This window comes from Ursus maritimus, unplaced genomic scaffold, assembly GCF_017311325.1.
Source record: "Ursus maritimus isolate PB19 unplaced genomic scaffold, ASM1731132v1 scaffold_22, whole genome shotgun sequence".
NCBI classification, from domain to species: domain Eukaryota; kingdom Metazoa; phylum Chordata; class Mammalia; order Carnivora; family Ursidae; genus Ursus; species Ursus maritimus.
The window spans coordinates 19,455,855-19,473,283 of NW_024424675.1; the positions used below are offsets into that span (position 1 = coordinate 19,455,855).

General features: G+C 43.8%; 1 protein-coding gene across 3 annotated transcripts in view; it reads right to left on the minus strand.

Annotated features, from left to right (window-relative positions):
• PTPRA (protein tyrosine phosphatase receptor type A) overlaps positions 1–17,429 on the minus strand; it is a 150,947-nt gene that overhangs the window by 39,602 nt on the left and 93,916 nt on the right. For all 3 annotated transcript variants that reach the window (XM_040638065.1, XM_040638064.1, XM_008703290.2), the window contains 3 exons: positions 4,989–5,073; positions 3,694–3,767; positions 3,363–3,499 (listed from right to left, as the gene is read on the minus strand). In XM_040638065.1, the coding sequence (XP_040493999.1) occupies positions 3,363–3,499; positions 3,694–3,767; positions 4,989–5,073 (296 nt within the window). The remainder of the gene's footprint in view (positions 1–3,362; positions 3,500–3,693; positions 3,768–4,988; positions 5,074–17,429) is intronic.

The following is a 17,429-nucleotide window of genomic DNA, read 5'->3' on the forward strand; positions in this document are numbered from 1 at the left end:
ATCTGGTTCATCAGGATTTTGTCTGTTTCACAGGACATCCCCCTGACAACTACGTTGATGACATCAAGCTGACAGGACTTGAAGAGCAGGAACTTATGTATGGTAGATGGACATGTTGGACATAAAAATACAGTGGTCTGCCACTTCTGCCAAGTTTTCTGAAAGTCAAAGGTCTGTGGCATGTCAGCATATCCCCTCCAGCATAAAAGACATGTTGCTGTTCCTTGTCCATTCCCCCCCATCCCTTCGGAAGGACTGATGTTTGTTGAGCCACTCTGGATTTTGAAGACAGCATATACCACATGCCAGTGTCCTGTTCTGACTCACTTATTAAGTGATCTAAAAAGAGAAGGCTCTCCAGTTAACCCAGGCCACAGAGAAACAGGTTCTGGTTGATCTCGTGGGGCCCTAAATGCTTAAGTCTGAGCAGGAAAATCACAATGAAAAACTTTAGGATCTGGGGACAAAACCATGATCCTATCAGCAAGATCATGTTTCTAGCTTAGCACTGGGCTCTGGTAGAGACATATGCCCAACCATGGGTCACCAGATATCCAAGTGACTTCAGCTGCCCATCATCAACTAAGTATCACATGATTCCATAAGCCACAAATCTGGACATGTCCAACAGAATTCTACTCCCAGATGGAAGTGATGTGTACAGAACACTTGCCACATAGCCACTCCTTCAACAGACACACGTGACTTCCCAATGATATTAGCAGTTAACGGAAGAAAAAAGTCCAGCCTAGTGCACAAATGGCTCGGTGAGACATACTGGCCCACTCTAGAAGTGGACTGCTATGGGATAATCTACTTAAGGGATGACTCTGAATGAGTATAAAAGAGAAATCCTTTCAGGAAACAGAACTTCAAGCAAGGTATCACACTACCTCACTGGAGGTCAGGCTCTAAGCCGATCCCTGGATGGTGGATAACTGGAACAAGAAAGACAGGAAATATTTAAGCTCCATGTGTACGCTCACCAGACAGCACTCACTGTTAAAAACCCAGGAGATGTTGCTCAGCCCTTTCCTTCACTATCCCAGTGCTGGCCCAATGAGCCCATGAACATAGTGGCCATGGTAGCATGGCAATGGGCTCTCACCACAGTATTTGTTTCAATTTGCCTACCACGCCTGTAGGAATACCACCTCCATCCAGGGATTTACTGGAATGCTTTACCTCAGGCAATATTCCTCCAAACAACTCACTTCACAGAAAAAGAAATCTGGCCATGGGGTCACATACCCTTTTACCCAGCAGCAGTGGGCACTACAGATTATGAAACAGTAGAGTGCCTATTGGGGCCCTAGCTCTGGTATTAGGGTGGGGTATTATCTTGGGGAGATGAAATAAATGTTCTCAGTCAACATGAGCATTAAACGGTGCCATTTTTCCAATAGCCAAAAAATGAGTCCAAGTTATTCCATTAACTCTTGCCTAGTAAATGGTCTCCTACTTTAGCTCTTGTTTCCTGCCTATCTGTTCTCCACTTTGTAGCTAGTGATTTTCTCAGAGTGCAAATATGACATCACTCTCCACTCCCCTAAGCCCTTCAGTGATGAAACAGATACGAGGGGTGACGCACCTACCCAATAACTATTCCTCCCTTCCTCCTTGCTACTATGGCTCCCATTCTGTGGGGTTGTCTGCCTATCCCCTATATGATACAGGAATAATCTGGATTGATCTGAGTCAGTTGCAGTAAGCCTATTTTTCTCTTGCTTGGACTGATTTAAGAAGGAGCATGCAACAAGGGAAGTCTTCAGAAACTCTTGGGAAAGTTTTCCTTGCTGATAAAGGAACACACAGGAAGAAATAGTCATCCTTTTCCCACTGGACCTTGTTACACCTCCATGTGGCACTTAGAACTGGGGAAGCCATTTTGGCAACAAGAGGGGAGCCAGCCTAAGAGGCAAAGTTGACACACAGCTGAGTGGGAGATGTAAAGGAAACTGAGAGTTTAATAATGCCCAAGTTGATGAATTAGCCAACTCTGGAACTGTTCCTCTATGTCCACCCCCTCCCCCCCAATCATTACCACCTTACATCAACCTATCAGCACCCCTGCTCTTAAAGAACTGTTACAGCCCCTAACTGTACTCCCTGCATCTACTCTGGTCTCCCCATGGGATCTTCTCTATTTAGCAGCCAGAGATATTTTTTCCAAAATATGAATCTGGTTGGTCCATGGCTTTTCACTTCACTCGTGATAATCCATAACATTTACTGTCTGGCCCAGTCTTCTTCCACAGTTTCCTCTCTTGCCACCTCCCCTACCCTTTGCCCTTAAGCCACACACAGCCCTTCTTTATTTTTTGAATGTGCTCTTCTCTCACCTGCCCTCACTAGTGGTAGTTTGGCTCCTGCTATTTCCAGTGCCTGGAACATTCCCCACTCTCCTTTCTTAATGCCCTTGCCTATGATTAGGTCTCAATTAAAACATAATTTCTTCAAGGAAGTTCTGAACTGGGATCAGAACTGATGGGCTGGTCACACCAACTGGTAGATCCACAAATGTGTTCAGCTTCCTTAACAGAGTTATAAAAAAACAACAAAAAATATACCCCACACGAAGCCTGTGCTTGGTAGTCTTCCATGGTCCTCATTTCTATACTGATTTACTCCTACTGTCTGTTACTTAAGACACTCTGGGACCCCTGTTTCTTTTCTTTCTTTCTTTCTTTTTTTTTTTTTTATTTAAAGATTTTATTTATTTGACAGAGAGAGAGACAGCCAGCGAGAGAGGGAACACAAGTAGGGGGAGTGGGAGAGGAAGAAGCAGGCTCTCAGCAGAGCAGGGAGCCCGATGCGGGGCTCGATCCCAGGACCCTGGGATCAGGCCCTGAGCTGAAGGCAGACGCTTAATGACTGAGCCACCCAGGCGCCCCATGGGTCCCGTTTCAGACTCTAAAAGGCCACCTCTTAATATAGACTCCTATAACTATGCACCAGTCCTTCATGTCCTATATTGCTATCTGAACTTAGTTATTTTTGTCCTTGTTTATGGGGATTTCCCTACCAGGCAGCAAGATCCCTGAATGTAGGGAATGGATCTGTTTTTGCTCCCCAGCAAATCCCTGGCACCTAGCACATATTAGATGCTTGATAAATATTTATTAAACAAAGTAACAGATGCGATGATGAATGGATGGATGGATGGGTAGATGAGAGAGGTAAGGCAAATCTTATTTCATTTCCTGTCTATGATCACATAGGAAAGGAGTCAGATGAACCTGGTAGAAAATTTCTCACCTCTTAACCCATTAGAAACCTGTTTTCTACCCCATGACCCAAAAGGCCTGACCTTCGGTCAGCCTTCCTCCCTGCTGACACACCAGCCTCAGCAAAGAACTCACATTGAATTCCTCTCTGAAGAGCTTATTGTCATCAGCCATTCTCCGGTTAATCTCCTCTTCCAGCTTGTCCACAGGCAGGGGTGGATACTTCCTGTTGGTGCTTGGGGACCTGGCCAGGAGTGGCACGCTCTGGGGTTCTGCAGTATGCAAGCAGGGAGGTTGGTCAGGTGCTCTGGAGACCAGATTGGGGATTTACCTCATGCACCACGCCTCCAAGAACTAGGACTGCTTTCTTCAAGTCTTCCCCCTACCCCTTATAAGATGGGAAAATCCCTACTTTCTTGATTTTCTTCTCCAGGAAGGTTCCCCATGTCGTCAAGGGGTGCCTTACCCACATCCTCAGTGCGGCCATTGGATAAGCGGAAAGAATTGGAATGGCTCCCAGCTTGCTTGTATTTCTTAAACCTAATGAGAAAATGTTCACAGTGAAAAAGTAAGCACAGAGTCAAGAGAGACCAATCACTGGCTTTATATCTGCACGTATCAATTCAGCTTCCTAAATCTCCTTTACCAAATAAACAGGTTCTTTTAGAGACAGGTCCTGCACCTGCTGAGGCAGCTCCATTTCATGGTGACCCAGTGCCTCTGGATGGTCCTGCTCATCGCCAGCACGCTAGAATCCAACCCAGGGGCCATAACAGTATATTCTGACTTGTATGGCTCCTTTGTGTGGCCCCAAGTCCAGGACTCACTGGAGATGACCATCACACCAGGTGGAGAAGGGATAAGTGGGTAGAACACAGTGGAGGGGAGATAAGAATATCCCTATCAAACAAAATCCTGGTATTTCCTCAGTGCAATCAGGGAGAAGCTCAGAGCTTCAGAATGGGTGGGCACTGGTCTGGCTACAAGTCTCCTACAGAACGGCAGAGACACATGACAAATTACAGGGGTGTATAAGGTTCCCCTCTCTTTATCCCTGCAAAAGAACAGAGGCAGCACAGAGCAGCTTAAACCAAACATAACGGTGGAGTTAATCTCAATTAGCCAGGGCAGTAACTTTAGCAGGAAGAGGACAAATGCACCTCCCTTTTCTCTCCTCTGGGTTCCCTTTCCTTGCTTTTTTTCTCCCTGTTTGAGTAGTGATATCTAGAGGACCCTGAAGAAAGTCAGAAAGGAGAACTCTGTAATTCACATGATTCAGTTTAGCAAACCAGGGCCAGGGATCCTAGAGCCTAGGTTTGTCCCAAATGCCCCAACTAGAAATAGAATAAGTCTCTATTTACCACATCATCTTCAATCAGGTACTGTTAGGGGTTGCTTCAGGTGGGCTAGATCTGAGGGTCTTAAACCACCTATCAGTAATAACACAGACTGTACAGCTTTTCCCTCAACCTCAAACCACCATCCTGGGCTTTAGGTTAAACTGGAGTTGGGGAACTAGATTTGGGCAGATGGAAGCAAAGGGGAGGGGCTGGGTCTTGAAGAAAACTGTGTAGAGCTTTTAAACCGTTTCTATGTAGAATTTTAATCTTAATATCATAAACCATTCCCCTCTATTCTATTCACGTCCTTATCCTACTATCTTCTGGACTGTGTGGGCTTAATGAGACCCTGGGGTATCGAACAGAATCCAAGAGAATGCAGAAGCTTTAGCATTCTCACCTTGGCACTTAGCATGCTCACCTTAACATGTACAGAACTATGATAATAAACACGATCACTAGCAGAGAGGACAGGGCCACCATCACTGCAATAATTGGCGTCTCGTCTGAAATAAAGAGAACAAAACATGTCATTACCATTGTGTGCAATGGAGGGCTTAAGTCAGCTGCTCAAGGAAACACCCAGATAAGGAAGAAGGGCTCATTCAATGCTTCTGTAGCTGGTAGGGCACAGACAGAGTGAGTGAGAGAGAGAACATTTCCCACTGCCACCTCAGGGCCACTGTGGGTGGAAGGGGAGGAAAAGGACAGGGTGAGCACCTAGGCAACGCCTATCCCATCTCTGACTTGTACATTTGTTTACTCTGTCTCCCTGCATTAGAATAAAAACTCTCTGAAGGCAGAGACTTTGTTTCCTTCATTGCTATAGAGCCCAAAACAGTGCTTAGCACATAACAAATACTCAAATATTTGAAAGCACAAACACATCACTCTTGATGGCAAGCTGGGTGTCCAGGCCAACAACGTGCTCTGTCCCAGGCTCAATGGGCTCCATTTACAGGAAGATGGCAGAGAAAGGAAAAAGGACAATTTTCCTGTCATAAACCCAAATGGTTTCCTGACACAGAGAATACTGTTCCTCAGTAAAGCAAGGAGACTTTATTAGATCCTTAAGCACTATGTATCTAAAAATGCTGGGTACTCTTTTCTACCTCTTTCCACAGCTACCTTTTACCAGGAGCCCAACTACAGCAACATCTGGCCTGGAGACAGAACAACTCCTCCCTTCATTCCACAGGGCCTGGCTTCCTATCCGCCCAATACTTAGCCTCCTTTCTCATGGCAGCTGACCAGGTGCTGACTCATCCTCCTCCAGTCCCACATCCCCACCATGAACCACACAACCAGCCTGAGTTTGTAACTATCTTCACCATTTCCCGTTCTGCTGAAAGGGAGGGCATGTCCCTCCCATGTAAAGGTCAATCCTGTCACATTTGGTCTGGATTACATCCATTACTGTCACCTCAACGACTTGTCTTCTTGACCAGTAACTGTATGCCAGGCACTTCTCCAGACTCTGGGAACAGAAGTGATGAAGCAGACAAGTGACTTGTGAGCTACATTCTGGGGAAGCAGCAGCACACTATTCAGAAACAAGTAAACATATAATTTCAGACAGGGACAAGTGCTATGAAGAAATGAAGAGTAACAGGATAGAGACTGATAGGTTGGAGGGGGTTATTTTAGAGTAGTTTGGGAAGGTCTGAAGTGCTTATACTGAGCAGAGTTCTAAATAATGTGAAGACGTAAACCATGCAAAGATCTGGGTAAGGAACTTTCTAGGCACAGGGAATGGCATGCATAATACCCCTTAGCAGCTTGGTGGGTTCAAGAAATAGCACAAAGGCCAGTTTTAGTACAGGATGTGACTGGAGAGGTGGGCAGGAGCCAGAAGACTTGGGGTTTCGTAGGCCATGGTAAGCAGTGTGGATTTAATTTTGAAAGTGATGAGAAGCACTATGTGATTGGAGCGCTCTGAACAGGGCAGAAATATCACTGGATTTACATTCTTTTAAAAGATCAGCTAGCTAAACTGACTCATGAGCAGTAGTCATAAGGCGGGAAGCAATCCAGCAGAATGTGGTGTCACAAAAGCCAAGAAAAAAGTTTTTCAAGGAGGGAGTTATCAACTCAATCAGATACTACCAAGAGATGAAGAAGGTGACTTTCACGGAGAAGTGAAACTGGATTTGACAAGAAAACAGCTATTGGTGACTGTTTTAAGAGTGCTCTCAGTTAAGTAGTTGGTGAGGAAACATAAATGGAATGAAATAAAGACGGAAAGAGAAGACAGTGAGATACCGACTCTTTATCTGAGGTGAGGACTTCTACCATAAAGAGGTGCAAAGAGAATGAACAGCAATTGGAGGGAGCTGTGGGACGGAGAGGGTTTTTTGTTTTTGTTTTTTTAAGAAATGGGAGGTATTGGGGTGCCTGGGTGGCTCAGTCGTTAAGCGTCTGCCTTCGGCTCAGGCTGTGATCCCGGCGTTATGGGATCGAGCCCCACATCAGGCTCCTCTGCTGGGAGGCTGCTTCTTCCTCTCCCACTCCCCCTGCTTGTGTTCCCTCTCTCGCTGGCTGTCTGTCAGATAAATAAATAAAATCTTTAAAAAAAAGAAAAAGAAATGGGAGGTATTATACCATGCTTCTGTTTTTTTTTTTTTATTTTATTTTAAGATTTTATTTATTTGACAGGCAGAAAACGAGCGAGCACACAGCAGGGGGGCAGCAGAGGGAGAGAGAGAAACAGGCTCTCTGCTGAGCAGGGATCCCATGTGAGGCTCGATCCCAGAACCCCAGGATCATGACCTGAGCCAAAGGCAGACACTTAACTGACTAAGCCACCCAGGTGCCCCACCATGCTTCTTCTTTTTTTTTTTTTTTTTTTTAAGATTTTATTTATTTATTTGACAGAGACAGAGACAGCCAGCGAGAGAGGGAACACAAGCAGGGGGAGTGGGAGAGGAAGAAGCAGGCTCATAGCGGAGGAGCCTGACGTGGGGCTCGATCCCGGAACGCCGAGATCACGCCCTGAGCTGAAGGCAGACGCCCAACCGCTGTGCCACCCAGGCGCCCCCCCCCCCCACCATGCTTCTTTGTTGATGGCAAATTTCAAGCACACCCTGGTATGTGGCTCTCATCTGAAAATGAGCATTCACACTGGCAAACTACTCCCTCCTCTTTGAAAAGCTTTCGTCTCTTGGTTTCCACAACAAAGCACACTTCTGATTTGCTTTCTATCTCTTGGCTGCTCCATTTCATTTTAACCTTGCTACCTGTTCTTCTAACACCAGGTCTCGAAGTGTCTGACTTCCTTGGGGCTCCATCCCTAGCACTCTTCTCTGCACTCTATCTAGCTGATCTGATTAGACAAATGGCTGTAAGCGCAAATGATACACTAGCAATTCCCACATTTGCACTGCTTGGTCAGACCTCTCTTCTGAGCCTATATACCACCCCACTTAAATTTCACAGGCAATGCAAACCTTCTGTGTCTAAAGCCTTCCCCTCACCATTCAGTAGTGAACACTGACATCCACCCTGCTGCTCAAGGAAGAAATGTGGATATCCCCTTGATTTCCTTACTTATCATCTATATCCAACCCAGCTGCAAGTAATATGTTTTAGGGCTAAAATCAATGCCTCCAATTTGTCTGCCTTTTTCCATTCTGTTGCCATTATTGTAGTCTCAATCTGTATTCTCTCTCAACTGGATCATAGTGAGCCTCTGTTCACTGCCAATCCATTCTCCACAAAGCAGGCGGAGTGGTCTCTAAGAAAGCGAGCCAGATCATGTTCCTCTCTTATAAAACCTTTTGGTTTCCCATGCCTTCAGAATGAAATTTAACACCCTTACCCCAGCCTAGAAAGACCTCCCCCACAGCCCCTGCTCACCCTATCTCCTACTACACTCTCCTTGCTCACTCCACTTCGGCCACTGGCACCCTTCATGCTGAGTTCCTTCCTTACTTAGGCCTTCAAACATGTTATTCCTTCCTGTCTTACATAGCCTCCCTCCATTCTTTGCCTGGCTACCTCCGAGTCATCCAGTTCTCATTTCAAGTGTTACTTTTCCTAAAGAGGTCTCTTCTGACTTCCTAAAACTAACTTTGATCCTAAGTTTTACTTTCCTTTAATGCTAAAATACGTTATGTGAAAATTAAATGAGATCACCCATGTAAAGTTCTTGGCGCAGTAAGCAGCACACATTATGTGACGGCGAGTACAGTCAGTATTAGCTATTATCTTCCTTGTTATGCTCACAAGGCAGTTATTGCCCTTGATAATACCTCCCACACTTTGTAATTATGTATTTATTTGAGTACAGTTGATTAATGAGTGTCCCTCCTTTACACCATAAATTCCACAAAGGCAAAAATTACATATCTGCTTTGTTTCTCACCATATACCTAAAACCCAGACAGAGTTTCTCACACATTTGGCACTAAACAAATACTAGATTAATGATCTATCACTAAATATGTCTTTGTTAATTGCCAATCACAAAGGGGTGTACACGTGGCATTAGAAGAAGGTAGTTAGAGACATCAGGCTCAAGACAGTGAACTGAATCTGTAATTTTACTTCTTTCTCTTCCCAAAAGTACACCGAAATGCTAGAAGAAATATGAAAATACTAATGGATGAAAAGCATATCTGGAAAGCAACAAAGAGTGGCATTAGTAGGCCTGAAACAGGGATCTGCAAAAGACAATGCAGAGGGACTGGACTGCTGCAGAGATCAATCAGAGCCAAAGAGCCTCCAGCTAAAAGGTGAGTGCTAGTTCAACTAGTCTGGGCCTGGAAACACCTCAAGCTTAGAGTCAACCAGGCCTGGGGATGAGAGAGGGCCTTGGGGTAGCAGGATGGTATGTAACCAAACGTTTGTCAATGCAGGGCCAGCACATCCACAGGCTGGGTAACAAGCTGTGGTGCCCCATCCAGACTCAGCTGGGAAAACAGCACCCTACAGAGAAGGAAGGATTTGTCAGAGAGTGCTGATGGCTTTTCCCCCCTCCAATATAAGTTATACATATATTTTAAAACTCTGTATTATGGAAAACTTGCAAACTCACATACGTGTAAAGGGACATTACAATGCATCCCTGTGTATTACACTTCAATGTTAGCACTTACATGCTTTTCATCTCTACCAGAGCTTCTCAACCTCATGATAATGACATTTTGGGCCAGATAACTGTCCACTGTAGGGGGCTGTCATGTGCACTGTAAAATGGTTAACAACATCCCTAGCCTCTACCTACCAGGTGCCAGTAGAAAACCTCAATTGTGATAACCAAAGTCATCTGCAGACATTGCCAAATGTCCTCCGGAAGGAAAACCATCCTGAGTTGAGAACCACTCGTCCATACCCACTCCACTGGATTATTTTATTTATTTTATGTACTTTAAAGATTTTGTTTATGTATTTGAGAGAGAGTGAATGAGAGCGATCACAAGCTGGGGGGAGAGGCAGAGGCAGAGGGAGAAGCAGACTCTCCACTGAGCAGGGAGCCCGCTGCAGGGCTTGATCCCAGGACCCTGGAATCATGACCGGAGCCGAAGGCAGAGGCTTAACCGACTGAGCCACCCAGGCGCCCCTCCACTGGATTATTTTAAAGCAAAGCTGAGACAGATCATTTCAACTGTAATTACTTCAATGCGTAACACTAAGAGATAAGGATTCTTAATATAATCATAGTACCATTATCCTATTTATAAAGCAACACTAATTCCTTAATATGATTTAACATTCAGTTATTATTTAAATACCCCTGTTTCATAAATGTCTTTTCCAATTTGGTTAGAATTAGCATCCAGAGAGGGTCTTTACATTGCACGTGATTGCTAGGTACACTCCACCCAAAGACAGTTTCCTGGGTCAGCCCTCATGACAGAAAGGACAAGGGTGGGTAGGCCACAAGACATGAATTAAGGGGAAAAAAGAAAGGAAGGCAGCTCCACCTAGAGGACAACGATATCCAACTTCCCAAACCATGACCAAATCCCTAGTTGAGGATGTGTTCTTGTTTCTCCTCCCAAAGGGATACCTCCTGTGAACACATTCTAATCCACTCAATGCTCCAGAGCAAAACTCACTGCATCTTTACAGGAGACCTTCACAAATACCAGGGACAGCAAATGGCAGTCCTGGGAAACAGACGTAATACAAGAAATAGAATAAATCGTTAAAAACATACTGCAGGGGCACCTTGGTGGCTCAGTTGGTTAAGTGTCTGCCGTAAGCTTAGGTCATGAACCCAGGATGCTGGGATCAAGCCTGAGCCCAGCACTGGTCTCCCCTCTCAGCGGGGAGTCTGCTCCTCTCTCTCCCTCTGTCCACCCCCCCCATTCATGCGCAGACACATTCTCTCTCAAATAAATGAAATCTTTAGAAAAAATTAAAAAATTAGTGGCGCCTGGGTGGCTCAGTCGTTAAGCGTCTGCCCTTGGCTCAGGGCGTGATCCCAGGGTCCTGGGATCGAGCCCCACATCAGGCTCCATGCTCCGCTGGGAGCCTGCTTCTTCCTCTTCCACTCCCCCTGCTTGTGTTCCCTCTCTCGCTGGCTGTCTCTCTCTCTCTGTAAAATAAATAAATAAAATCTTAAAAAAAATTAAAAATGAAAAATTAAAAAAGAAAATATATTATAATTTGTGCAAGAGGACAACATCGATTTTTTAAAAAGCCACTACCAAACAAGAAGCAATCTCACACCTATCAGGGACTGCTACTATAAAAAAAAAAACCAAAACCAAAACCAAAAAACCCCAGAAAATAACAGGTGTTGGCCAGGATGTGGAGGAACTAGAACCCTTGTGGATTGTCAGTAGAAATGTAAAAATGGTACAGCTGCTGTGGAAGTAGTATGGTGGTTTCACAAAAAATTAAAATAGAATTACCGTATTATCCAGCAATTCCACTTCTGGGTATATGCCCCCAAATTGAAAGCAGGGTCTTGAAGAGATATTTGTACACCCATGTTCGTGGCAGCATTAGTCACAATAGCCAAAATGCAGAAGCAACCAAATGTCCATTGCTGGATGAACAGACAAGCAAAATGTTGTATACACACACAATGGAATATTTTCAGCCTTAAAAAGGAAGAAAGTCTAACATATGCTACAACATGGATGAACCTTGAAGACCTCATGCAAAGTGAATAAGCCAGTCACACAAAGACAAACACTGTATGATTCCACTTACATGAAGTGCCTACGTAGTGAAATTCAGAGAGTCAGAAAGTAGAATGGTGGTTGCCAGGGGCTGGAGGGAGGGAGGAATGGGGAGTTACAGTTTAATGGGCAGGGAGCTTCAAATTCTACAAGATGAAAAGAATTATGGAGATGGATGGTAGAGACGACCGCACAACAATGTCAGTGAACTCAGTGCCAGTGAACTGTACACTTAGAAAAGGTTAAAACAGTAAATTTTGTTATGTGTACTTTACCACAATAAAAAAAATTAGGAAAAAAGGAGCAGTATGGGAATTAAGAAAGTTCTTAGAAACTAAAACATGATTGGGGGAGAAACAATCTCAACAGAAAGGTTGAAAAGGAGAAAAGATGAAACAGAAAAACAAATTCGTAATGTGAAAGACCATATCATGAAAGTTCCCAGAACACAGAGCAGTAAGAGTGAGATGGAAAGTGTTAACAGTAAAGAGACAAGCTGGACAGATCTAAGCGTTCTAGGAGCTGTTCAAATACTAGAACAAGGAGTTCCCAAAGAAGAAAACAGTAAGGAAGGTGGGAAAGGAATTATATGAGAAAGTTTTCTTAGTTAGCAGGCCAAAAGGGACCATAAGGTTTCAGTGGTGATATTAAAAAAGGAGCTTTACCTAGATATACCCTGACAAAGCTTTTGAAACTTTGGGTTGAAATCAACCAACCAACCAGAAGCCACCCTTAAAAACTTCTAGCAGAAGAAAAAAGGTTCCCTATAGAGAAACAAGAATCAGAATTATGTATGACCGCACATCTAAAATACCACCACCAAAGTCAATGGTGCCACTGTCTACCAAGTTCTTTTTTTTTTTTTTTTTTTTTATTCGACAGAGATAGAGACAGCCAGTGAGAGAGGGAACACAAGCAGGGGGAGTGTGAGGGGAAGAAGCAGGCTCCCAGCAGAGGAGCCTGATGTGGGGCTTGATCCCATAACGCCGGGATCATGCCCTGAGCCGAAGGCAGACGCTTAACCGCTGTGCCACCCAGGTGCCCCTGTCTACCAAGTTCTTAAGAAGGACTTTGAACCTGGAGTTACTCATCTAGCCAAATTTTCATTTCAGCCTGAGGTCAAAAGAAAGCCGTTTCCAGAGCATGGAACTTTAGAGTCAGACAAACCCAAGAGTTCAAAACTCTATTATCTTATTTAGTAGTAGTATGACAATCTCCTGGAAACCTGGTGGAATGCCTTATGAAATGCAAATATATTAACACTCTCCACCTCTTATAGTTAATGGATGATTTAAAAGAAGCAACATTTGCAAAGTGCCTGATACCAAAGGAAAAGAGTTGGCTTTGGCATCCGGAAGCTCACATACTAGCAGAAAACCTCAGTCCAGATTTTAGGATAGGGCAGATTCCTTTGTCTTGAAAACAGGGAAACTACAGCCTAAATGTAGCCCACTGCCAGCTTGTATAAATACAATTTTATTGGAGTACAGCCATTTGCAATCATTTACATATTTCCCAGGACTGCTTTTGTACTACAGAGGCAGGGCTGAATAGATGTGACAGAGATAGTAAGATTGCAAAACTGAAATTCTTTATTATCTGGTCCTTAATAGAAAAAATCTGCTGAANNNTGATCTAGAATGTTATTACCAACTCTGCTCTTATACAATTCTAGGTCAACTATCACTTTTGTGAGTAACTGCTCATTTCTTGTACTTTCATAACACTATGCACCTACTTTGCTACAACACTAATCCCACTTAATTAAAGTCACTGATTATATGTCCATTAAATTACAAATTTCTGGAAGGCACGGATTCAAGATCACATCCAGATATCCCTGCACTCAGTATTTATTCTTTCATTCAACAAATATTTACTGAGTGACTAGTTGTGCCAGGCAGGTCTTGAGGGTACAGTAGTGAATAAATCAAAATTCCTTACCTTTATGAAGCTTATATTCTAGTAGAGGAGAAAGAACAACATGGTAAGTAAAGAAATATATAGGTAGTAATGAGTGCTATGAAGAAAAATAAGGCAGGGTAAAAGAGGAAATGGGGGAGGTGTTCTGTGATGTAAGATGGAGTGGTCAGAACAAGTCCTGAATGAATGAATGAATGAATGAATGAATGAATGAAGTAAGGCAAGAACAGTGCAGTATTATGACCAACAGTAGTAGAGCTGACAACTATAAGTAATACAACAAAACAGTCAGCTAGCCAGATAACTGAGAAATAAAAATGATTAGTTAGTATTTTAGCATTTATATAGCAGACACAGAGCAAAGCACCATACACGTATCATTCAATTACCTTAATAACTCTGTTCTATGGGTGAGGAAACTAAGCACAGAGATTAACTTGCCCATATTACAAAGGTACAAATCTAAAGCAAAACCACAAAGGTACATTATCCTCCGGACTCTTCGTAAACTACAGGACCAGCACCACTTTAACTCTTCCAAGCTTTCAGGCCAGAATAGCCCTCTGTCATAGAAATAAGATTGTACCTTTTGACATTTGAATTACATCCACATTTCTGATACAGTGAAGGACAATACAGATAATAAAGATGTCCCCAGGCCTCTGTGAAGGAAGGAGACTCAGATCTTTTAAGAAAACAGGAGAGAACTTACAGCTCCCTGTATCAAATCTCAGACTTGGAGAAAGGCTCAGGATCAAGTCACTCTCCTAGGGTCCCTCCCTAACTGGACAGTCCTCATCTCATCTCTCGGGCTTGTCCTGGTTTAGATCTTCTGGAGGTGGCCTTGTATGATGCAGGCCGGTGTAGGCAAGGCAAGCACACTGGTCTATTCCTTGACCTACCCCCACCTCCTCTCCACTATCCATTCTAGCAAATTTCACTTCCTAGACGCAGGCTACGGGGATAGCATTTCAAAAATACTAAAATGGTATTCTGGGACAACAGATGTCTTATTTGCTATATCCTTTTCCCAAGAAAACAAAGGGTCATGTTATTCTAACGGCTCACATGTAGATAGGTGAGTCACCTAAAGACTCAGACACACCTCGGTCAACTACAAAAATAATCACTGAAGTAAAAGCCATACTCCTTTAGCCTCAATTCCTAAGGTCCGTTTGTCTCATCTCTACAGTTTTCGATATTAGTATTCATCAACTCTCAAAGGTAGAGCTGTAATGTTTTAAGTGCTTCCTATTGGCTTTAAACACAGCAAAAAATCATCAGGTTGCCTCAAGAACCCAAACCACTGGGTTGAGCCCAATCTTGTCTGGGCCAAATTATCATTCAGAAACTAATTTCTACTGCCCACCTATCTTCCCTTAAGGCTTCCGGAGTTATCTTTCTAAAACAAAAACCTGCTACGTCACTTCCTTACCATCAGCAGGAGACACCCTGGCCCGTTAGCTCACTGTGCCAGCAGGTCCACTCTGCTCAGGCTGGCTCTGGCCGCTCCCACCTTGTGAGCCTCAACTGTGCAGTTCTTCCAATATTTGACTTGCTCTTTCACATCTCCTTACTTTCACCCTATCTGGCGCATCCTCATTTTCTAAGTCACTATATTAATTTAAACCGCCCAAAGTACACCCCCTCGCGTCCTTCCCACTCTCCGGGCACAAGTCTTTTACGTTCTCTCGCAGCACTTTGTGTGGTATGGCCAAGTAACATGTAGCTGAGTGGACTTTGATGCTTACTGTTCAGAGGTTTCCTCCATGAGATAGGGAATATTTTTTTTCTTTCTGGATTCCTTAGCATCTAACAGGTACTGAATGAATATATAATTAAAGGTACTTAGGGAAAGCCATGGAGTTTACAATAATAATGTCATTTACTATTATGATCAGAAAATACTTCTTTAGAAAGCCGAGGGGGAGCAGGTGATCTGATCTGAGAGCTGAGAAACTTGAACGAGCCTCTGGGGTTCAACAGAATGCTTATCGTGTCTGGTTCTAGAACTCTGAGGTTCAAGGACTCCTTCTTCACAAATGTTTAGAGAATACTATTTCCAGACTTAAAAACAAACAAACAAAAAGAAAAAAACCAGGACACCTGGGTGGCTCAGTTGGTTAAGCGTCTGCCTCTGGCTCAGATCTTGATTCCAGGGTCCAGGGATTGAGCCCCATTGTCAGGCTCCCTGCTGGGTGGGAAGCCTCCTTCTCCCTCTCCCTCTGCCGGCACATGATCTCTCTCTCAAGTAAATACATATTATCTTAAAAAAAAAAAAAAAAGGTGCAGGGCAGGAGAATAGCTAAATGTCTACAGTCGTAGTGATACTGTTCCACGATGACCCTGCCTTGGGAGCTGCCTCACGCACAGCCTCCAGGAGGCAGGAGTTCCCCTGTGTCTGTGAGTGCCGACTGACTGGCTGAGATTCCTGACCTCCTTTGTCTCCCATCAACAGTAACAGAATGGTGGGATGGTAGCAGTAGCAATGTGACAGCCAGCACTCGCTGAGCAACTGCTATGTGCTGACCCAGCAGTAGGCCAAGCACTTTCTATGTGTTACTTCTTTCTCCAAAATAACCCTATGAAGGAAATTGTGTTCCTATCCTATTTCGCAAATGGTGAAAAGAGGCACAGGGAAGTCAGATATCTACCCCACCCTCTGGCATAGTCAAGTCATAAACCCAGATGGTCTAGCCCCAGATTCCAGGACTTTTAACCACTGCATACAACAGCTTCTCCAAATATTCCACTATGCCACTCACTCCCCAGCCTTAACAGATACATCAAGATCATTCAATAGCATTTTCTTACACAGGAAAACCTCTAAATAGATGAATGAGAGCATGCATCACTATCCTGCTCAAACTTCATGAGAATGGGAAGTAGATGTTACAGATTCCCCTTCAAGACCAAAGAACCCATTCCCCTAGCTGCTGGGAGGGTTAGTGGCTAACAGTTCTCAGCAAGTCCTTTCCCAGAAACTGCCCTTGCCCTAAGAGAGTAGGCTGGCCCATGGGAAAGCCCCTGCCACCCCCATTCCAGCTCCAGAGCTTCCTGTAGGACTGACTGAGGCTTTTGCTGCCTTTGCTCCAATCACGTGGCATCTCATGTCCTCTCTCTCCTCAATACTACTGCCTTCAGTGCTTTGCAGGTGCTGTGGGGAGAGAAAGTACTCTCCAGTAAACTTGCCATCTCAGAGTCTGTTCTCTCTAGAACAAAACTAATAAAACCGAGATGTAAAATTAGTGAAGACTAAAGAAAAACTGGAGAGTGCACTCATGACCACTGACTTCATGGGGAAGAGGTACTCAGGAGATAATGCCAGAACCAGATTTAATGCATTACCATATATTACACAAATCACCCAAATTAACAACAGTAAAAATGCTTTAAAAGAAAAGCTGGTTACAAAAGGAAAAGTATTGTTGTGATTCCACTTAAATTAGGTAGCTAGGATAGACAAATGTATAGAGACAGAAAGTAGAATAGCAGTTACCAGGGGCTGGGAGAAGGCAGAAATGGGGAGTTACTGTTTAATGGTTAGTTTAGTTTGGGATGATAAAGTTCTGGAGGTGGATGGTGGTGATAGCTGCACAACAATATCTTAATTTCACTGAACTATACAGTTAAAACGGAAAATTTCATATGATGTATATTTTACCACAATTAGAAAAAAAAGCTAGTTAGACTGAATAACGTAGGATATATTTTTAAAATATTACACATGAGAAAATAACCAGTTTCTTGGACTTCAAAAGAAAGGAAGCAATGTTGCCTGCCTCCCTTCATCTCTTTTTATTGCT